At 38.0% G+C, this 23025-nt stretch overlaps 1 protein-coding gene across 1 annotated transcript in view; it reads left to right on the forward strand.

The window, feature by feature from the left end:
- PIK3C2G (phosphatidylinositol-4-phosphate 3-kinase catalytic subunit type 2 gamma) overlaps positions 1-23025 on the forward strand; it is a 190033-nt gene that overhangs the window by 49035 nt on the left and 117973 nt on the right. The window contains exons 11-15 of the mRNA XM_036401795.2: positions 373-495; positions 6233-6364; positions 13929-14043; positions 15437-15567; positions 21557-21745. Of these exons, the coding sequence (XP_036257688.1) occupies positions 373-495; positions 6233-6364; positions 13929-14043; positions 15437-15567; positions 21557-21745 (690 nt within the window). The remainder of the gene's footprint in view (positions 1-372; positions 496-6232; positions 6365-13928; positions 14044-15436; positions 15568-21556; positions 21746-23025) is intronic.

A 23025-nucleotide genomic window follows, 5' to 3' on the forward strand; every position in this document is an offset into this window, starting at 1 on the left:
TGGGGGCCCCCAGGGCTGGATGCAGTTCTCCAGGTGGGAGATTTCTTGTTGACTCTAGGATGAGCAAGCACCAGCACTTCACTTATGTCCAAATTTTTGTTCACTGCAATAATGGGAAAAAAAAATAATGTCAAAAACTTGGAACAGGACCCAGGTGTCTTTGAGACTTCTCTTTAATTGATAACTTTAGGGGAAAAAAAACCCCAAAAAACTTAAAAACCCCTCCATGCACACATTACTGTGATATGAATTATTATAATTCCTTTTCTCATGTAAGGATGGATTTTCATAAGTTCCTGAGTGGTTGGATCCAAATATGCTGTACTGGACATAGTATATGACAATAAATTAACTTTTTTTTCTCTTTTGTAGCTACAAAGTTTTCTCTTTTTCCTGTTTACTAACCTATGCTGGGAAGACAATATGTCAAGTGAAGATTTGCAAAAATACTCCAGTTAAAAAATCCTTCTTTTTCCTGGCTGACTGGAATGAGAAGTAAGTTTTGGTCTGTGTTTGATACATGTTTGTCAGACAGATATTACACATCCAATGTTCTTTTAAAAAAAACAAAAACAGCATATTTTTTTATGCATGTTCTTCTGAGACAATTCAACTGCACAGAATACATAGAAACTTAGAGAGATTGGAATAAGAAAGAAATGGGACAGCCAGAGGTAGGGAAATAGGACTGAGGTACATCTGGTCTGACAAAAATCTAAACTAAGCTGGTCTGTGATTTTGTTCACTTGAGAGGTCCAGGAGTGCTGGAACTGAAAGCAGATGAAACCAAAGGCTGTATTTCTGTTCCTTTGAGGTAGTTCCACCTTTTGGATCTACCTTTAATACATTTGCAATGCAGCTTGAGAACCTACTTTAACTTTTCTTCATGGTCTTTTTTTTTACCAAACAAGGCTGTTTGGGTTGTTCGGCTGGGGTCTTATTTGTTTGTTTGCTTCTTTAATTTTTGGAGGGCTATTTTATTTGGTTGTTTGTTGTTATGGTTTTGGGTTTTTTTATTAGAAGGATTTGCGGTTTTACAATGAGGACCTTAATTTGAGACTGGCATTTTAGGATAAAGGCTGCTTAGTACCTGTCTGTCTCACACTCAGTCAACATTCATTTAAGGCAATGGTGTGAAAAAAAACATATTTGCAATAGATGAGACAGAGATACACCTTTTTTATGATTTCATGGTGATACGGAATTCTGTCAGCTTCTTGAAACTGACGTATTTGTGTTTACAATATTTGAAATTTTTGGTGTTTTGCATCACTGTGTACTGTATTCTAAACTTGAAAGCAGCTTGATTACATTAGAATTGAACAGAGGCCACAAGTCTGAAAAGGTTTGTTTTTGGGGTTTTGTCCTAATCACAATTATAATTGTATGTGTAATTATTAACTTCTGTTTGCCTTTTTCTGAGACACACATCAGTATCAAAGTGGTCAAATGGAAGAAGAGCTTTCCATGTCAAACACATTTATCGTAGTGGAGGGATATAAGAAGATTAGTATGTCAGTGTATGATTAAGAAACAAGAAACAAAATGGATGAACTTCTGCTAAGTGTCCAAATAAGGCCCTTGATTCAGCCTTCTGAATGCTGCCTTAGAGCAGAGGATGGATGGAGTTAAAGAATAAAGCAGGGATTTATTCAAAGGATCTCCTCCATGGATCCACCTTGGGCAGCACAAGAGCCCAGCCAGGGCCTGCACCCAAGATGAACCAAAATGGCCCCAAAATGCACCAGCGCTCCCGGGGTCTCTCACTGTGATCAGTTCTGCTCCATTTGCATCCTGCAGTTCATTGTCCCATTCCAGCTTTAGCCCCTGCAGTCCCACCCTGCTTGTTTTTCTCTCTCCAGCCCATGGTGTTTGTGCCCTTGGGCTGAGATTTGGGTCATTTGTCCTTGGTGCCCAGCTGGAGCAGGAATTGTTTTGTCTGCCTACTCTATGCAGAGAGCTCACCATCCCCTGATATGAACCCAGACCCCCACACTAAAGCAGCACAGAATCTGAAAAATATAAGAGCTAAAATCTGAGGCATCACCCTCAGTACATATCCCTCAGTCTTTTGTATGATTGGCAAGCAGCTGCTATCCTTGTGTTTAAAAATCATATTATTCCCTTTTCCTCTGTAGGAATTTTCACCTTGTCCGGGTTTCGGTCAAGTAATTTCTTATGGTACATACAGGCAGATAACATTGAAGGGTATAAGGAGGATTATATTTCTTATGAGCAGTTTTGGCTTCTAAAAGGTGGCTAATGCTTTTCTGGAATTCATGTTACAAAACATTTGCTAAAACAGAAGATAGATAGAATAGAAATAAGTGTTTAGTGTAACTGAAGCAGAAATTTTTCTCTTCTGTTCCATGAAAATGTAAAGCAATCAGCCTGAAGCTTCAGGCTTTCCATTGAAGCTTCTCCCTTGCAAAATCATTATTAAATGTGCACAATTCCATCCAAATCTTATAGGAAAAAGAAGAAATTAAATATGCAGACCACATCCTTTCATAGGTCATAGTTGCTTGTAAGAGACTCTTAATGTCAGATCTAGAAGTGTGTGAAACATAATTGCATCAGTTTGGGAGAACATCTTTTTACTTTTTCTTGTTGCTTGATTTTCAAAAAAAAATTTCAAAATCCATTTCAAATAAATTATAAAGTAAAAACCCATAAATTTATATCTGTCTGGTAGGATTTTGAATATTTTCCTCAAACATTAAAGGTATGCACATATTTTCTGCCTCTAATTGATTGACCTAGATTTGTTTAAGTCTTAATACATGAGGGGAGGTTTCTTGAACCTCTTGTCCTGAGGTCTAGGCTGAGAATCTGGAGAATCAGGTATGCCATTATGTTTTTTATGTTTAACATTTATCCAGAACTGGATTTTGTGAAAAAATACTCTTTTTGAGTCAAAATAGAGATGCCAGGTGAGCATTTTAAATTAGCTAGCAGCCTTAAATGGAGAGGAGGTTTAGATTAGATGTTGGTAAGAAATTCTTTACTCTGAGGGTGGAGAGACCCTGGCACATGTTGCCCAGAGAAGCTGATCACAGCTGTTAAAAATGAATGGGGTAAAAGGTCACCAGGAAGAGCATCTGTTACATTAGGAAGTCAGATATTCTCTATATAGCTATGGATCATTCGGGCCATAAAATAAACCTAGCTAATTCAAAATGAGTTCTGATCTTACATTAGGATTGATTTGAACAGGGGAAAAAAAGTGTTTTGGTGATGAGGAATCTAGGTAGAGAGCTTCTGCCAAAGACAAGGCTTGCTTTATTTCCTCATTTTCATGAATTTAGTTTCTATTTTCACGTACTTTAACCAGTTAGTGTCTAAACTTGACCATGATGGGGTTTTATGTATAAATATAATCCATCTTCTGTTAAAGTCTGTTATCATATTTAATCTTTCCCAAAATGTTCTCAGAAATGATGGAAATAATTTGATTCCTAAGAAGCTTGCCTTGCGCAGTGCTTCTTCTGTTTCTTCTTTTTTGAGAGTATAGTTTTGCTTTAGAACTTGTAAATTACCTTTGGAAAGTGTGATTTTCTTCTTGATGCAGAGTCCAAACAGGCTGGTACTATTTAACATATAATGTGTAAAGTCCAAATTTGCCCCCCTTATTCTCTCATCAATTTCATTTTCTGGTGGCTGAGATCTCTTAGTTATTTTCATTGGTCTTAGCTGGTTGCTCTTGATGTATTTATTTCACCATCTCCTCTTTTTCCATCTTTCATAATTTATGTTAAACCTACAGACACAAAGTATGGAATTAACATTAAGCCAACAATTCATCACCTCAGATACTTTCTTGGCACTGGTTTTCGCTCTTCTCCCTATTTTGCTTGGCTTGTCTGTTTTGTTTCCATTCTCTCTGGGTTGCCCCAGAGCTTTTCTGTGTTGAGTGCTTTTAGGAAACAAGTTGTATAACTTTATCTGATTCCTGTGAATGGCACCTTCTCAGTGAGCAGCTTCTTTGTCTCATTTCTGGCCAGAGTTTCATCCCTTCTTAGTCACCCACTTGGCTCAGCCTCCTGCAGTCACAAAGGCTGAGACCAACTGGGTAAATTCAGATAGGCATTAATTAAAGTTCTGTCTTGGTTTTGCATTAAAGATGTGATGTTTTAGGAGAGGCTGTTGGTAGTTTTCTCTGTGTCTGACAAAAAGAACTAATTAGTGATGGCTTTGAGAGTTGGTATTCTGTTGAACTACTAAGAAGCTGTACATGCTTTTGTGTAAAACATGTTAAACATAAAAAAATCTTGGGAAATCTTGGCCAGGAAATCTCAAATTAGCAAACCGAAACCACTACAAGTTCTTAAAAGCAATACAGATATTCCTCTTCTTTGTGTATCACATGTCTCCAGAAGGGCAGTTTTGGTCCTCTTTGGCCCATACTTTAACTCTTGAGATGTGTAACTTGTCAGAGTTTCCAGGCTTTTTTCCTGCTAGAAGTAGTGGTGCATGTGTCCTAGGGAAACTCTAGCAAGCATTTGGTTTCTGCAGTGATGATATTGAGAGTTTTTCTTCACTGCTCCAAATTCAGACAGAGTGTTAACAATTGTCTGTATCACAAAATGCATGTCTTGATGTTTTTATTACTGTCTCTTCAAATCATTAATGGTTCTTAAAGTTAATTCTGTCAAACATTTTTACATGTAACAAATGTTGTTGGCCTCTCAGTGAAAAAGACAGAACAAGTTATTTTTAGCGGGTAAACCAGTTCAGTTTCCCAATAACTGTTTCTAACTAATTATGAGTAAGGAAGAGGTCATGAGACAGGGAAAGCAGACTTGAAAGCTATAAATAGGGACACGTGGTAAGACAGTTGAGAATTGCTTCTCAGTTCTGTTCATGGTACTCAGAAAGAGTGGGAAATGGCTGTCTTGCTTTGTTATTCAAAGAGGGAGGTGTGCAAATTTGCATCGTTTCCAAATGTTGGAAGACTGATGATATGAAATTTTGACATTAATGCTGATTTGGAGTAGTTCAGATTTTCAGCTAAACCCATCTAATTTCTTTCAGTAGCTCCTCAGCACAGTCCAGGAAACTTTCCCAAATCCAATAGAAATTGATAGATTTGGAACTGGGAGCAAAATTGTATGCAGATTTTTCCTTTCACTATTACCATGTCTTACTTCTAGCACCCATAATTCTTATGTTTTGCAGGCCAATATGCTTTTAAAATGCAGTTTTTACTTTTGCTTGCTGTTTAAGTGTGACTATATCTTTTTAAAATTGCTGAGTTGCATTCTTTTGTCACTCTATTACTCAGATTTATCTTTTCGTCTGTTTTCTTAATCTCCAGTTTATGCAGATCTTTTGTTTTCCTAATGATTATATTATCAATGTGGAATAATCCTTTTAGCTCTAGCTCCTTATATTGATTTTGTTTATACAGAAAAAAAAGATGTAATTAATTTTACTCTCTGCTTAAGAAATTAGAGTTTCTACTGAATATACATGGAAAAGGCTAGAAAATTATCAGTTCAGGAAAAAGAAAATGCAGACTTGTGTGGGTAATAATACATGTGGTCTTTCCATACAGCATGTAACTATCTGGTTCTTGAAATCATTCCAAGTCATTATTTTAGATAAATTTTCATAAACTGTATAAATAACTGAATGACCAAGCAAGCTAGTGGTCAATGCAAAGTCGAGATGAATATTGATGAAAAATGAGTTTTCTCACTAAAAAATGCAAATCTGTCATTGCTGTTAAAACAACATCTGCCTTTAACTTGTGGTTAAGAAACATCACAACACCAAAGCACACCTGAACAAGAGAAAGATTATCATTCAGCAAATCTTGGCTTTTTAAGTGGTGTTTTCCTCTGAAGACACAAGACAACCAATAACTGCTACTTGACAGTTCTCCCTTAACAGGCTCCTTATTGTGAAATAGCCTTTCACTGATAAGGTAATTCCAAAGCAAAGTTTAATTAAGTTCTTCCTGCCTTTGCCAGCTCAGTAGTTACCACTGAAGTGAATGAGTATCTATCTGCCTCTTCTCAAATGCTGTGACTCAGGTTAATGGTTGCCAATGCTCATCAATGTATTGAAGGGATCTGCCAGTTGCATTTTCCTTCAGAGTGCAACTTCTGTAATTTATAGCTCAATATATGTGTTAGAACATGTAGAAAAATGTAGAAAGAACCCACTTGTTGTAACAATGCTCAAATATTTTACCTTTTATTTTTTCTCTTTTCTGGTTTTCTTTTAGAGTCAACTTCCCTCTACGAATAAAAGCTCTTCCAAGGGAAACTATGCTGACAATAAAATTTCTGGGAGTAAACAGTGCCTCTAAACATACAGAAGTGCTTGCTTGGACATGCTGCCCGTTGTATGCAAAGGAGTAAGTTCAGTTTTGCGTGACCTTAATAAAAGACCATTCTTGAATAGTGTTGGAAACTACAACCTGGGAGAAATATAAAAAGAAAAAATTACTCATTTCAGGACCTCCTGTAATAAAACTGAGAGGGTCACTCACAGCAAACTGCTTTGGATGTGCCAGTAAGAACCACATCCGCAGATGTCTTCTTTTCTCTTTCTTTTCCCCTCTTTTTTTCTCCCTCTCTTTTTCTCTCTTTCTCCCTCCCTTCCCTCTTCCCTCCCTTCCCTCTTACCTCCCTTCTGTCTTTCCCTCCCTCCTTTTCTAGTTTTAGGTGACTCTTTAACGCTTTCTCTTTCTTCTTCACAATGGTTGTTTTTTTGGAGTTTTTTTCTGTTCTCACACACATTCATTCTGCTGAAATTGGGACAGTTAGTGGTGACCACAATGAGCACTTTTCACTCTCCACACCACTTTAGAAGCTTTCTTCTCTTTTCTAACCACTTCTTTCTGCACAGTACACAATGTAACAGTGGTTTAAAGGTGTTTGTAGTTTGAATGTCTCTGCAGTGAAGTACAAATACCCAAGGTAAATTTTCTGCAGTGCTCTAAATGTTTCAGTAGCACTGAGACACCTGAATTTAGACTGAGTCTTTGCAGTGTCAGGAGTTTTTTATTTGGGCTCCATAGCCCTGCAATAACCTCTGTGCAATAGAGGGATATGTTCAAGCCCCCCAAATCTCTACATTAGCATCAACCTCTAAGCTGTAGCTCTTTACTTATCTTGAGACATCTTGATCTACTTCTCTACATGGTGGCAATCACCATTCAAAACAAAACAAAAAAGCTGATTGCATGTATTAATTTGCTATATTTGATAGACCTTGTGTTTCCTTGAGCTTTTAATCTGAGAGGTGTAGGAAATGATTTGGACTGGGATAGATGCCTTTTCCACCTTTTCAGAGGAAACTCGAGGTAACTCTGCTCTTTTGTGACTAAGTGTGTAGAGCACTTAGCTTGAAGGAAGGAAAGAAGCATGAATCAAATCTCTGCTGCAAGGATTGCTGGGGCAATTTATTCAATTACTTTTTTTCGTAGGTAGCCTTAGGAAGGGCACTTCACTCTTCCATTGTGTATACATTTTTAAAGAAAGCATGAAATGTGTCTGAGGCATGATAACTTACTGAGGAAACACTACCACATTTACCTCCAAAGGTTCCTATAGGAGAATTCTGTTCTTGAGGACCTGTGTTGTTCTGGAGGATTTCTTCTTTGCCAGCGTTCAAATCCAAAAGGAATGACTTTTGGAAGGCCTGAAAGTCCTCAATTCCCTGTGAGGTATATTTTTTCATGTATGCCATCAGAGCAAGAACGTTGTTTTTTGTTAGGTAAATGCCCACACCACCCTGATGGTTTGGCTGCAAAATGGCTCTGTTCTTTCCTGGAACACATAATCAGCACAGTGAAGGAGATAGAGGGCCACTTTCCTTTCATTTGCTGTGTGATTGGAGAGATCACTGCTGAAGTGACCCTTCAAAGCAGAAATCAAGGTTGAGTTGTTGCAGGAATGATTTAGGAATAGCACATTCAACACCCCCTAATCTGATAGCTGTGTCATTTGCAATTACAGTAATTACCACCACAAAGAAGCCTAAATGCCTTTTTCTCCTTTGGCCAACCACAGCTCCATAGGATTATTTATTCTCTGTGATTTCAATTGATAGACAAACTGGTCTGAAAATAAGAATTGCCCTGAAAATCCCCTATGTGCTGGAATGCAACTAAACTTTCCAGACTTATTTCAATAGAGTACTTCTGAACTTGGAAGTATGTACCAAGAAAAGATTTGTACTTCCAGTGTCATGCTAATATGTCAAAAGCTCCTTGTATTACTGCAAAGATTATGGTATTAGGGTTTTCAAATAACAAACTCTGTGAATGTGTGTAAAGAGATTAAAGAAATCTGACCAGAAAATCTTTGACAAAACATTTCTAGCTTGGAAAATAACACTTTCTCAAAATAAAACTTTCCTCAGATGTGAATTTGAGTTCCAAAAAAGTCTTAACATTCTTATGTCTAGAATTTAATTTACTGGGGAAAGGACAGAAATAAGCTTTTTGAAGAAGCCAGCTGCCCTGAGGTATTTGCCTGGGTCACCAAACATCCTGGTTCAAATCCTTGTCCTGGTTGGTCTCTTCTCAGGGTCAGTGAAGATAAGGACACAGTGTGGTTCTTCTTTTCCTATTCAGATGCTTGATAAAAAGAAAAAAAAGATTGTTTTGTTAAACATTGGAAAAAAGAAAATAAATGTCAAACGTGTTTTTTTAAAATACTGTTCCTCATTTCTGTCCTGTTATATCATTGTCTGATTAAAACCACAGAAATTCTAGTCAAAGTTATTTGACTAGAATTATGTTAAAGAGAGAAGGAAAAAAAAAAAAACAACAGTTTTGTGTTATTCCCAGGTATTGTTTAGTATCTTGATCTGTTAGGGCAAAAGAACACTAATTAAAAAGTCTGAATTTGCTCCTCTTTGTAAATTTTATATCTAATTTCTTTTCTCAAACAACTATTTTCATTGTATGGTCACATCCCATCTTTGTATTTTAATACTTTAATTTGAACTGAAGATTAAAAAATATGAACTTAACATGTATACAAATTCTTTTAATTTGTTTCAAGAGGTGTGAAGTTTCTCATGCCTATGAACACGACCATGTTGAAGTCTCGTGCCAGGTCCAAGTAGTTACTTGTAGTTATTTGCTGAGAGTTTACCACTCCCATTTTCCTCTAAAAAATATGAATCAGATTGGATAAGAAGTGAATTTATTTATTTATTTATTTATAAAGAATCAAATCTAGCTCTTTAAATAAAGCATATTACTTATTTTTTTTATATTGCAATCTCTTTTTCTCACCTGGCCCATTTTGAAACCACACAATACCTAAAAACATCCTCAAGAATTTGGCCAGCTTTAGGGTTTTTGTTGTTGCTAAAGACTTGTCAGTGAACAGATGTTTAGCAAATTTGCTTAATTTACATTATTTCCTGAATTCTAGTGTTATCTTGCACTCTTGTCACAGTTTTCTTGCAGTGTGTAGATTTATGACATGATTAGCTGCTGGATACACACTGTAGCCTTAGCCAAATGTGTTGGGACTCCTGCTTATCAAACTGACTTCCTGAAAGTATTCTCCAAGCATTGCCTAAATTGAGTTGTTTACTCTAAAATCATTGCATGTAAGGTAATTTTGTGATTTTATATTTTTGGAACAAAAATTACAAAGTAATCAGGAACATAAATGCAAAAATTTTTTCGAAGTCTGGAATAATTTTGTACTCAATGTAATTATAACTTAGAAATTTATCCTACAAATTTAGGGAAGTTATTTAAACTAGAAACTGTGGGGATGGAGGTTGTGGTCCTTATAAATGTCTGCAGTACATTTAGCATTAATTTGTAGTTGAAAATTGTCTCTAGTTTGAATTTTCTAGAACTCTGTAGTATTTGTAATTATAATAAAGGAGTTATTTCACAGTATCATTCCAATGCAGAATTAAGACTGCTTGAGTCATAAGATATGGGAAAGGGTTTTTTTATATATTTTAGCAGCTTTGCATTTCCTTTAAATTTAACCTCAACTCTCAACTTCTGAGACTTATAATGTCAGGTTTGGGGACACTTACATTATTTTTACACAGTACTTTGTCCTGATTTTCCCATTTTATTCAGCCTAAGCAGTAGCCCTACTCTAATATTATGTACATTTTTGAATGAACACAGTGATCATGAGTGTAGCTGCCTACTTGCGCAGTAGGTGAGCCATCACATCATCTTTTCTCAGCCTTGTCAGAGAGTTGACTTCAAACAGCAGCCCTAAATCAGTGCCAGTAGAGCCTTTGGTGGTGCATCTCTATCAAGAAGTCTCATTAGATGCTAGAGGCAGTTCAAAAAGGGTTTGGAAGCCTGTGTGCCAGCCTTCCATTCCTTCACATCAGAAACTGTGTTACTCTCTTGGGCTGAACAGTTTACTGAACAAAACAGAAATCCATCATTTTGGGGCAGTTGGGGAGTTGCAATGCCCCCACAGTTCCCCCACATTGCTCTGGCTTCACTGATTCTACCACAATTTATTTTGGTATTTCTGAATCAGACAGAGCAAGCAGCAAAACTTTCCTCTTGTGGGGAAAATCTGCCATGGGACTTCAGGGTATAAGGTTGACTTTATCAACTTAAGATAACTTGAGCTGCCTTTAAATAGCAATGTCATTTTCTGTAGCAAGATGGGAAGGTTATTTTAGCTCCAGTTATAAACAAGAGAAGGGATTCTGGATTCTGTGTAATTCCAAAATGAATAAATGGCAGTAGGCACAGAGCCTATCACAGGATGATCACTTTCTGATCTGCTTGATGGTGAAGTTGTTACATGAAAGCCATTTTCTCTGTCTGTGATCATTCTAGGAGTCTTTAAAAGGTCATTACCCTCACCTCGGGGATGGAAAAACTGCAATGGTGGGTGGAATAGGGAGTGACCTTCCTGAGCTCATCAGCAGAACCAAGTAGCAAAGAGAAGAATCTGTCTATTCACTAAAGGATATGGTTATCAAGATGATAATTCCTTCATTTTCAGAATGGATCCTACCCTCTCACCTGCTTCTTTTTCTAAAAATAATGATGCATCTTTTCCCCGTTTCATTCATCCACTTGGCCCCTGTTGTTGTTCCATTTCTGTTTCCAAAATCTGATTTTTCTGAGGAACGCTGAATGTGCTGGTAGTGCCCCAAAGTTGGCTGAGTGTGCTGCTGGTTTGGGCTGGGGTAGAATTAATTTTCTCCCCAGTGGCTGGGTATGGAGCTGTGTTTTGGATTTATGCTGAGCACAGGGTTGATAATGTAGGGATGGTTTTGTTACTGAGCAGGGCTTGCACAGAGCCAAGGCCTTCTCTGCTTTTCTTGTTGCCACACTGGCAAGGAAGTTGGGGCTGGCTGGGAGGAGACATGGCCAGGACAGGTGATCCCAACTGACCAGAGGGACATTCCAGACCATGGGACATCATTCTCAGAGCATAAAGTGAGGGGGATAAAGGAGAAAGAGTAGAGACATTTGGAGTGGTGACATTTGTCTTCCCAAGACACTGTTACCTGTGCTGGGGCTCTGCTCTTCTGGAGGTGGCTGAGCCACCTGCCTGCCCATGGGAAGAAGTGAATTTATTCCTTGCTTTGCTTTTTTTGCATGACTTTTGTTTTCCTATTAAATTTTCTTTATGTCTGAGAAGCCCATCTGCCTTCAACAATTCTTCTTAGTCTTCCTGAACAGTCTTTAGCCACATCTGTTTTAGGTGTAAATGAGTTGAAATAATGAGCTTAGGAAAGGTCTCTAACACATCTAGAGCTCCTCTGAGGTCTATACTACTTATATTTGTCTACACAGGTTTCCCAGGAAAAAAAATCCACTGAATGTATTCTTTTTTAAAGGGCCCCATAGTTTTAGAGCACCATATGAAAGTGATTAGCAGTAATGAGAGCTCAAAAGGGTAATTTAGTCTTCATGTTCATTTATTCTCAGCTACTCCTCTCCCTTCTAACAAAAGTGCCAATTAGTTCAAATTATGATGTAAATCTTTGTCAACAAAGGATTAGTTGAAGAGATGCAACTCATTTATTAAAGGTCATCTGAGTACACATCACAGGAAAACCTCTTTGAATCACCATTGATCACTTCCTCATTCACATCAATTACCTAAATGAGAGAGACTTCATATCACAGAATTGCTTTCTTCCAAGTATCTTGTTCATATCACAGCTCTTTTTCTCCCTCCATTCCCTTGCAAATCCACCTACAGCTGCAAAAAACTTCAGAAAATAACTGTCTTTAATCCTCCTGAGCTCTGTTCTCGCAAAAAAATAAAGTAAAATGTTTGTGCTAACTACACAAACAGCTTAAGAAGTGGAAAAGAAAAATTAGTCCTGAGTTAGGTTTATACTCATTTATGTTGACTGTAACAGTCACTTTGTGGGAGTTTCTTCAATCTTCTTCAGATGGCTTGAAGCAATTTATTTCAATTTGCAATTCAAAAGATAGTTTCTTTACAGCAATGTTGCAAATTCGTGCTGGGATCAAATGGTCCATCTGGTATCTCTTGAACCTCCTAGGTGAAAGGTGGGAGTTCAGACCTCATTTACCTGGCTGGCTCCTTCTGCTGCAGTATCTAGTGATTCTCTCAGTTGTTTTGACTGAGCAGTGTTTAAAAAAATCTTAATAAAAATTATTTGTCAGTAAAAGACAAGGTGCTGAACATAATCGGATTTCCAACTTCAGTACTCATTAAGATATAGACAAATTAAGGGATAAGCCCAGTGAGTGATATCTTCCTTTATTCAGGTACTGCAATATAAATTTGAGTTGGTTTGTTATGCTTAGGATTTACACCCAAACTTTCTGATTTTATTCAAGTTCCCTAGACTGGATTGTGCTGCCCTGCCAAATCAGGCTGGGTTTCTTATCTGCTGGCCACATGCATGCCTGTTGTACTGATAAGACTTTCTTGTGGGTGTAGTGCTAAGACTGGTACTTCAGACTATAACCTTTCATCTGTCCAAAAACTCCATGTGGCACATGTGGTACAAACTATCCCACTCAAACTCCTTTCAACTCTTTGGAGACTCTCATATCATACTTCCCCCTCCCTGCCACCCACACATAAAATCAGCAAGGATCCCTTATGGAAGCAGTAGATAGCCATGAGTTTCTTCTTTTTGTGGAATAAATATGCTGCCCTCCACCTTTTACAGCGTATCAGTGTTTCACAGTCTCTACCATATTTGCCCTCAAAATTAAATCTAGGGACAGAAATATTGTATTATCCTTATTTTTACACCTGGCTTAAAGGGCAGCCCCTGTCACACAAGAAGCCAGTGGGGAAGTGCAGAGCTGATTCAGAATGTCTTGGCAGAGGGATTTTTTTTCATGAACCCTGCAAGTGCAGAGATGCTGCTGTGGCAGTGAGGCCACCAGGATGCAAGCTCTGCTGTGGCATTCACTTTCTCTGAAAAAATTCCTTTGCCCAGGATTTTTCTCCTGGAAAGCTGAGAGGCCTCAGAGAAAAGGAAAACAATTCTTATCTCATTGGCTTCTCCTGTGTTGTGCTCACATGTGGAATGTGTTTGGAGATTGTTTACCCACAGGTGATTGTTTCATTGGATTCTGGTGTGAGTTGTTTTCACTCATTGGCCAATCAGTGCCAAGCTGTGTCAAGGCTCTGGAAAGAATCATGAGTTTTCATTATTATCTTTTTAGCCTTCTGTAAGTATCCTTTCTGTATTCTTTAGTATAGTATAGTATTCTTTAAACTAATATAGTATCATAAAGTAATAAAAGAGCCTTCTGAGAACATGGAGTCAGATGCATCATTCCTGCCCTCGTTGGGACATCCCTGCAAATACAATACTCTGCTGGCTGAGGCCAGATTTGTACTAGTCACATAAAGATAAAGGGTTTGCTCTCCTTTTGCTTGTCCTTTGAGCTCTGCAGTTCCATGATTTCAGTGATTACCAGTGCAGTGTTTCTCTCTCTCTGTTTCCTGCAGGAGGCTGGTCCGTGGAACCGTGCTGCTTAGCCTGGCACCGTGCAGCACACTCCCCACAGCAGTGATCACCCCGGGCATCTGCAGCACTGAGACACCAACCTCAGCCACCCTGCAGGTGAGGAAGCCAGAAAGCAAAGCAAAAGGCTTGTTTTCTAGCAAAGTGCGAGGAAAAGGGGTGTTCCCACAGCTCATCCAGACCACCCAAACTCAAAATCCAATGTCCATTGCAGCCACTCAAAGAATTACATCAGGTCTGCATGGTGGTTTTGTCACCTTTCCAGGCTGAGTTAGCAACTGGGTATTTCAAGGACAAAGCCAATTGTTTTCTGCATTTAAAAGTGCTAATGTCTGTTAGCAAATGAAATGTAAAAGCAGATATTACAGATAAATGAGCCTGGCCTAAAAATAACCTTGTTTTAACAGACGAGCAAATGGGGATTTTCCAGGCTGAGGAGTTCAGTCGAAGACCATGCCTTAAAATAGCTCCCTCTATTAATAATTCAGGGAAGTTGAGACAGTAAATGGCTATTAATTTATATATTAATTTATATCTACTGAAAGAAATGAAACCGGATTTCTCATTCTGCCCCCCCTCATTTTCAGCTATTCCAGCCATATAGCAGTATCACAATTTGTGAGCATGCTGGAAATGTTGTAAATATCTATTTTTATAGAAAATCTAGGCTTGGGTTGGAAGAGACCTTAAAGATCATCCAGTTTTTTGAGTGAGTGTTTTATAGGGAACAAATTTGTTAACTTTTAGAAAAGTGATGCCTGTCAAATACTTACATTAAAAATTAGATAGAGATAAGATGTTTTGGTGTGCATTAATAGACCAAATCTGGATGCAAATTGAGTTGAATTTTGAAGGACAATCTGAATTTTCAGATAAGTCTACTCCGATTATCAAGTAACTTGTGTTGTAGTTTTGTTTGAATGTTTGCTTTCTCCGTACCTTAACAAACATTATCCTTCATTTCTGACAGGCATGTGTAAGAATGGAAAATTGGTAGATTCTGTACAATATATTTATAAATTCAACATCCAGAAGAGAAATCAGGAATCCAATTTCCATCTCTTGCAATGACAAGCTGCACATCAGAAATAGCCTTACTTTTCCAAAAAGCAAAACAAACCTACATTAATGAAAGTTTTCCATTCGGGAATCATCTCATTAAAAAACAAAAAAAAAAAACCAAAACAAAAGGCGGCAAAAAGTTCAGTTTTGAGCTTAAGTAGTTCTAATAAAATTGCAATATGATGACTGAAATTTTCCCTGGAAAGTTAGGTTCCACTATTTCTGTGGATGGAATTTATCACCACAACTTTTAAGTAACATATTACATACAGTGAGCATCTTCAAATAATTATCCCCCCTTCTTTTTGTCATACTTTGTATACTCCCTGTAATAATCCAAGATAGCATTTATTGACACTTGTATTTGGAGATTACACATTGCTAAAAGCCTTCTTTTTTTTTCCTCTCTCTCTTTTTTTTTTAAATAAAGATTGACTTCCCAGAAGCTGATTTGGAGTTCGTTAAACCTGAACCTGAAGAAAGAAGAGGTGATCTTGTAGAGCCAACCCAAGAGTGCCTGAAGCACATTGCAAGACTTTCACAGAGACATTCTCTCTTGCTGTAAGTTGTCCCCACCTCACCCTGCTGGTTCTTGCTATGCTGTACTCACCCTATCAATCACAATTAAATGTATCCAATTTGTTAAAAACAAAATTTTCCTCTGAAGTAGCCTAGCTTGGCTGATTTGAGGCGTAACACCTCTAAATGAAAGAATAGATCACAGCAAGGCCTAACAAGGCCCTGGAGGTGGCAGTGCATTTTGTCAGTTTAGAAAAGGATTGTTTTTCCCTTTCTATTACTAGATCTTTTCATGTCTTTGAGGCAAGAAACTAATTTTTCATTCAAAACATAAGATTTTCAGGTAATGCAGTGCATCTGTACCGGTATTATCAAGAACACCTTTAGGTCCAATGGAAATCAGCCTCCTTTATTTATTAAACACTCAAGCTTCAGATGGAGCTCTGAAATAAATGGCCTTTGAGAAATCTGTTTCAGGTTATAAGCAAGGAAAAAAGTATGGAAAGTTCAGGTTCCACACAAGGTGGATAAAGAAACAGTGGTACAAAACACACTCTGAACTGAGGTAGATTAGTATGCTCTGCTACATGAGTGTTGTACTGCCAATTAGGATTATGTACTGCATAAAGTAATTTTGGGCGTAATCAGAGTGGAATTTGGAACACAGGTGCTCACAGAGAGCCATAATACTAATGGCAGTTAATTGTGTAAATTAATCCTCCATCAAAGGTCAAAAGGTGCATTAGTTTTGCAATAACTAAACAACTTAATTCAGCACTCTCAGTGGGATATGATGTATCTGTTAAGAAGATTTTTCTGTGCTGATTTCTATGTTGGTGGTTTGAGGGTTTTTAAAATTAATTTATTTTAAAAAAGAGTTGTGTTTTATGTTTAACTCAACTTTTACAAAGACAGACGAAATGTAAAATTATTTTTATTAACCATGGCATCTGTGATTTGAAGTTTAGTTATTCTGTTTAAAAATATGAATGGGATGTCAGTATTTTATATGAAGAGCCACGGTGACGGTGAAATTTCCATCTACAAAATATGCTTTAGAATGATTTAGGGAACTTCAAACCACTGCCTGTGACCTCTGTTACCATGGCAAAAATACGGTTTCAGTAAGAAGGAATAAGATCATTAAGAAATTAGCAAAGTACAAAGTAATTTGTCAAAGAAGATAGGTCATGCCCTTTCTCTGCTGCTTAAAACCTTGATGTCCATTTTATTGAGAATGCTGCATGGTTCTTGTCTTCAAGACTCAGGAAGGACACAGTAGATGTGCAAAGTGTGCAGAGAGGGGCAGCAAATATCATGAAAGGGCTTAAGCTTCTCTTTGACCAAGAGAAGCTAAAAAGGCTGAGACTATAGCTTGGAGAGAAGACTAGAGGATGTCTGTGTACGTACAATTAATTTTTGTAAAATCATGATGGTGATGGGCAAGGTAAATGCCTCATCAAATCCTACAATATTTGAACTTAGGGACATTCAATGAAACAACTAGGAAATCAATTCACAACAAATGGAATAAAGTGTTTCTTTACACAGTCGGTGGTGAGATTTTAAAGTCTGTCACAAAGCTGTGAAGGCAGATGACAACATCACCACATTTGTGAAGGCTGAACACAAATTCATGGATAAGAGGTTCATGGATAGGTTTCAGAAAGGACCGATCCTATAACATCCCTAATACAACAATTTTGGGGTTCTGTGGGAATATGAAGGGAAAAGACCACTGAAAAGTCACCCATTTGGAGTTTAGGCTGTGCTAAATTCAGGTCCTTGGATGAAAGGCAGTGGTAATCCTGTGTTTTCCCATAGTTTCCATAGTTTGGTTTTTTTTTGTTCTCCTGTCTTACAGGCAAAGCTGGTCTAGTAAATGAATCATCTAGGGAAGGGTAACATATCTGGGGTTTGAATGAAGCAATTCCATTTTTTAATGGTACTTTTTTAATCCAGAGGAATCTGTCAGCCTGTAAATTTTGTTGTATCTGTATCAGAGGAATTCTTTTAACCTTTCTCATTCATGAAATACTTTCTCTTAAAAAAATTGTAGCATGTTTGTATCCCAACACATTATTGCCATGATATTTGAAGATTTCTTCTTTTCTTTTTTTTCCGCATGTCAAGAAAAAGAGAGGAATCTAGGCAGCTTTTTTAGTGGCAGTATCACTCTGTGATGATGCTTCAGGCTTACAAGCCTCAAATATGACTTTGAAATAAGTAGGTGTCTGTGTCAGAGCATACAAGAAACCTTTCTCAGTCTGTCAGGATCCTTCTGTTCATCCTACTACATGCAGAGGGAATATCTGAATGGACAGAAAACTCTTAAACCAATGGTAGAAAAGGAAGAAACAGTGGTAAAAACCAGACAGCTGCATGCTTGTTGAATCCAGCAGTGTTATAAATCCAACACTGCCACAAAACTGACAGCACAGACAGCCTGATTCTGTTCCTCCTCTCTGCAGGGTCATGATCCAAGTCTGCTCCTGGAATAGATGCAAATACAATATATTTTTATATATAGTATCCAAAAATTGATTGCACCAGTAGCTGTGCGTAGTCTGTCCAGTAGCTGGATCCAGATCTCCCTGTTCTCCCCAGCTGCTGACACCCTCAGCCTAAAGTAAACACACAAAACACATAAAAACCCTCAAGATCCACAACTAACCGAGCTGGTTGCTGGTGCTTGTGCCTCTTCCTGGTACGTGGATGTGTGTCTGTCCCAGATATGTGCTCCTCCTAGCAGCTCAGGCTCTTGTCTTTATGGTAGGTGGCTCAGACCAGAGGTCCCTTGGCCAGCTCTTCAAATCTCACCCACTCTCTTGGATGTTGATTAATGAAGGTGTTGTTGAGTGGGACTGAAGGAAATGAATGTGCCCACATGGCTCTTGTGCTTCTCACAGTCCCTCACTCTGATCTTTGGCATCATCACCAAGCCAGACCAGAGAGAGCCAAGAGGAGAGGTCATTGGTTACTGCCAGCTGCTTTGGCTGATCTGCAAACATTTCAGATGTGAGCTTCTGGTTCCTTTTAGGATTAATGTGTTTGAAATACAAGCCCCAGCAAATTCTGCATCTGAGATTAAGACTGCTCTTTGAACCTGGTGCAGCTTGCTTGCAGTGTGTCCCAGTGAAGGGATGGGAGACTGGTGTGAAGCCAGGATCATGCCAGTCTGGTTTCTGACATCTTTATTTCCTTCATTCATAATTTTCCTTCTACCTTACTTTTCCCTCTCTTCCAGCTTCCCTTTTCCTGTTGGCCACTTGCCTGGAAAGGATCTCGTTTGCTTACCAGTGGTCACAAAAATCCTGTAATGAGGTGGGATTAGATCTACTTCCAGCTGGGTGAATAGTGGAAGAGATCTTTTCTAGACTGTCCATGGAGGAGAAACTTTAAAGTGAAAATCAGTGCTGGGGGACAGAAATTTTTGGTTTCTATCTTCTCTGCTCTCTCCTGTCTTTGCCTTTTGTCATGTTCTCCTTTAGTACTGAAAGTGAACAAAAAAAGCAATTCAGAAGCTTTTAAATTCATTTTATGCTCTTTCCCCCCTCCCACCAAAAAAGTAAAAACACCAGCTAACAAAGCCTTCAGAGAAGCTGTTTTCTTCATTGAGTTAAAGGGATTAATGAAATCCTGAACAGAAAACAACTGAATTATTTAGGCTATAAGGTATTTTGGTTTTATTCATGTTAAGCAGAAGGCTATGTATTTTAATATATATCTCACATGGAGGGAAATTGAGATACACCTAGATAGATACACCACCTAAAAACTATAAACTTAACTTTTATAAAAAAAGAGGTTTAAATAGCATCTTAACCCTACTGAGAAAAAGAAATGCCCTTATTTGCTTAACAATCTACAGATCCTATATGTATGCAAAATATTTTTACCATCTTAAATGTCTTATTAAATGTTTATATAAACTCTGTTTCAACTAAGAAACTTAAAACTTAAGACACTCCTGCCCCACCCACCCTTTCATTTCATCTCTGATCTTTAAAGCATGCAAAGAGAAAATGGCATTGCCTCTGAGTAAAGTCAGAGAGAGAAATCTGTTATTTAGAAAACATGATACAAGGATTGATTTCTTATCACCCTTTGCAAGCTCAGTAGAAGCTTTAGCTGCTTTAATCTGAACAACAGACTGTCTAGTTTGGAGGATGCTGTTTGAAAGCTGAAATCTCTGCTTAAAGTTATCATTTGAAAGAGGTCCTTTAGCTGAACTGTCCTGCACAATGTCATCCAAATACACAAAATAACCAGACAGGCAGTGAAGTTTTAGGCCTGCTTTTATCTCTCTCTCTCTGTGTGACTTTTTCACATGATCACAAAAGCATCTATCTATTGTCACAGAAGACATGCTATGAATTCTGGAGTTGTTTCTTGAAGTCATTACCAAAATGACACTTTTCCTGAGCTGCTTACTGAAAGTCAGGATTGGTATCACAGTTAAGTTCATCTTCTGCATACATTTATGAGCTTCTTCTCCTAAAGGGAAGAAATTAACATTCACTAAGGAAAAAACATGCCCATCTTTGTGCTGCTGCTCTCTGTTCCTAAACACTTGGCAATTCAGAATTGCAAAGGAAAAAAGTTCTCAAGTGGCTACAGAGCCAAAGGAACTCATTTCTATGAGCTGTGAATGACACAATCTTGACAGTTAGAGTGGGGCTAGAATTTTTTTTGGCTAAGAATGAGCCAAAACATTGCAAATAGAAGGAAGACAACCTTGGAAAAAATGTAAACACTTGGATTTTGAACCCTGTTTACATATCTGAATAATTAAATGCTTGTCTGGAAGCAAACTATTTACTTATTGCCTCCTCCTAGATCCCTCACACCTCATTCTGAAATGTTCAGGTTTTTTTAAAGTCACAATTTTTTTTTTTGCTATTAACTAGCTGCATCACCAACTTGGTCAAATATGACCAAGAAAACCAATGTTCTTCTTGATTTGAGTAATTATTTGTATGAACTGGAGATAAGTTTGCTCTTTCTCTCAAACTCTCAAAAAGAGTTTGCTTTTGAAGGCTCTGATATCAAATTAAGGCTGTTGTCTGAGCTTGTTTCTCCAGGGAAATTTGTTTTCCTGTTTTCTGATGTGTCAGAACCTGAGATTTAATATGCATGAGGCAAAGACGTCTGAATTGTTGACAAATCAGATGATATAAGGCAGAAATTATTGTGCTGTGGTGAAATATGGTGTGATGACTGACCATTTTATCAATATGACATTTAGATATGTAATATCTCTATGAGGAGTCTAGCAAATTGCATCTTTTCTTCTTCTTTTTTTTTTTTTTGTGAGTACAGTAAAACATGGGAAGCTAGTCTTTTCAAACAAATGTAGAAGTTGTTGGGAGCTTTTCTTTCCTTTTCTAAACTTGTATCAGCAATAGGGATAATCACACTCTGCATGTGTGTACCTGTGCTCATGTTTTTGTGTACATGCATAGATGTGCCTAAGCATTATTTTAAAAGCAAATATGTTAAAAATAGATACCCCTGCATTAAAGAGGCAAAGCAAGGGTAAGAATGAAAGCTACGACTTGCAGTGTTGTGTGTCTGTTTCTGAAAGTTAGAGATGATTTGTAGCAGATAGGTGTAACAATAATTTACCCAGTGACAACTGTACCTTCTTTGTCAAGAAAAAAACAAAAAACCCAACCAGTAAAAACAAACAAACAACACCAACAATAGAGACAGCAGAGAAGAAAATTGAAAGTGTTTGGAATGTGAAATAATCATATATATATATATATATATATATATATATATATCTGTGTGTGTCTTTTGACACTTCATTTTTATATGACCTAAGGCTGACAGATCCAGAATATAAGTATCACTTTTCTTATAAAAGCTGGTCTGCAGAAAATGATATCCTACCCAAAGGAAAACATGTACTTTGCTGAAAAACAGTGTACTGTGTGACTTGGGCCCTCTGTACAATAAAGTTTGTTGCTACACAAAGCTTCAGATGGTTTTAATTTCAAACTGAAATTTTAATCTTCTTTTCCAGACTCTCAGAGCAGCAGAGAAGAATCTTGTGGTTTTATCGCTACTCCTGCAATAACCAGAACTGCTCCCTTCCTCTGGTGCTGGGCAGTGCACCCAGCTGGGACAGAACCACTGTGTCAGAAATGTATGCCCTGCTGAGGGCTTGGAGGTTTTCCCACCCTCTGCAGGCACTTGGGCTGCTAACTTTCAGGTAAGGGAAAATCACCCAGGCAGGAAATTAAGGATGAACAATAGGATCGTGTGCTGGATCATTCAGTGCTGGTGTTTGCTCAGCACACTGTCCAGGTTTGGTGCACTGGCTGTGCTTTCCTTTCTCTCTGGGACAAAGTGAAAATGGAGTTGCAGCTCTTGCCATGACTTTGAGGGGTGCCACCCATGTCTGATTGGCTGAGAAGGTTATAATTGTCACTGCTTTTAATGAAGGGATGGGACCATCTTTGGGCTAAGAAGGATTCATTGCTCAGATAAACATCACTCTGAGGCTGTGAGATTTTAGAGGAGCGAGCAGTTGGTTACAGCTCAAAGTAGTCACAAGTTCTTTGTTACAAGGCAATATAGAACTTTCTAATCTAATAGACAATTGTCACAGAATTTATTTTGCTTTTCTAACCTATCACCTTTATTAATTTTGCTGTACTGTGGATACTTTTGTCCAATAGGCTTCTGTCTCACATGCACACAGATCCTTCTCTTACAACTTGTAAACTCTTAACTTACTCCACATAGTTACACCCCTACATAATAAACCCTTCAGCATCTTATCAATACAGTTTCTAACTTTCTTAAGGCATATTCTTTCTTACAACTATAGAAACATAAAAGTTGATGATTTTTCTGCTTAATGTCTGTGTGTTGTATTTTTACATCAGTCCAAGCTCCTTCCAAGGCTGCAGATCAAATCCTTCAGTGTCTGTTTTTCCAATTCCCACAGGAAAGTAATGATAAATAGGAGGATCATGTGCTGGTTCATTCAGTGTTTCATTTTGCTCGGCACCCTGTCCAGTTTGGTGCACTGGCTGTGCTTTCCTTTCTCTCTGGGCGACAGTGAAAATGGAGTTGCAGCTCTTGTGATGACCTTGAGTGTGCCAGCCACGTCTGCTTGGCTGAGAAGGTTTTCTATTTCTCAGGATAATGAGAAGAGTATTTCATTCTCTAGAACAGATTCAGGCAGTTTCTGGTAACAGGTGATCAGTCAAACACTTAGCACTTACTCAGCACTCCATAACTTCAAACTACTCAACGGGCGCCAGGTGAATAATGGGAGATAAGGAGGACTGAAATATATCTCTGGATTATACAATAATCTATGTAAATACTTACAGTCCCACGTGTAACCTATCTTTCTGAAGCAGATTGGATAGAACTTTGAAGTCAGTTGAATAAATCCTGTTGTGGTGCCTTGTGTTCCACCCCCACTGGGGGCTGATTGTTTGTCAGGACACTTGCTTGATGCTGGAGATAGCCCTACCC

Source organism: Molothrus ater, chromosome 5, assembly GCF_012460135.2.
Source record: "Molothrus ater isolate BHLD 08-10-18 breed brown headed cowbird chromosome 5, BPBGC_Mater_1.1, whole genome shotgun sequence".
NCBI lineage: Eukaryota > Metazoa > Chordata > Aves > Passeriformes > Icteridae > Molothrus > Molothrus ater.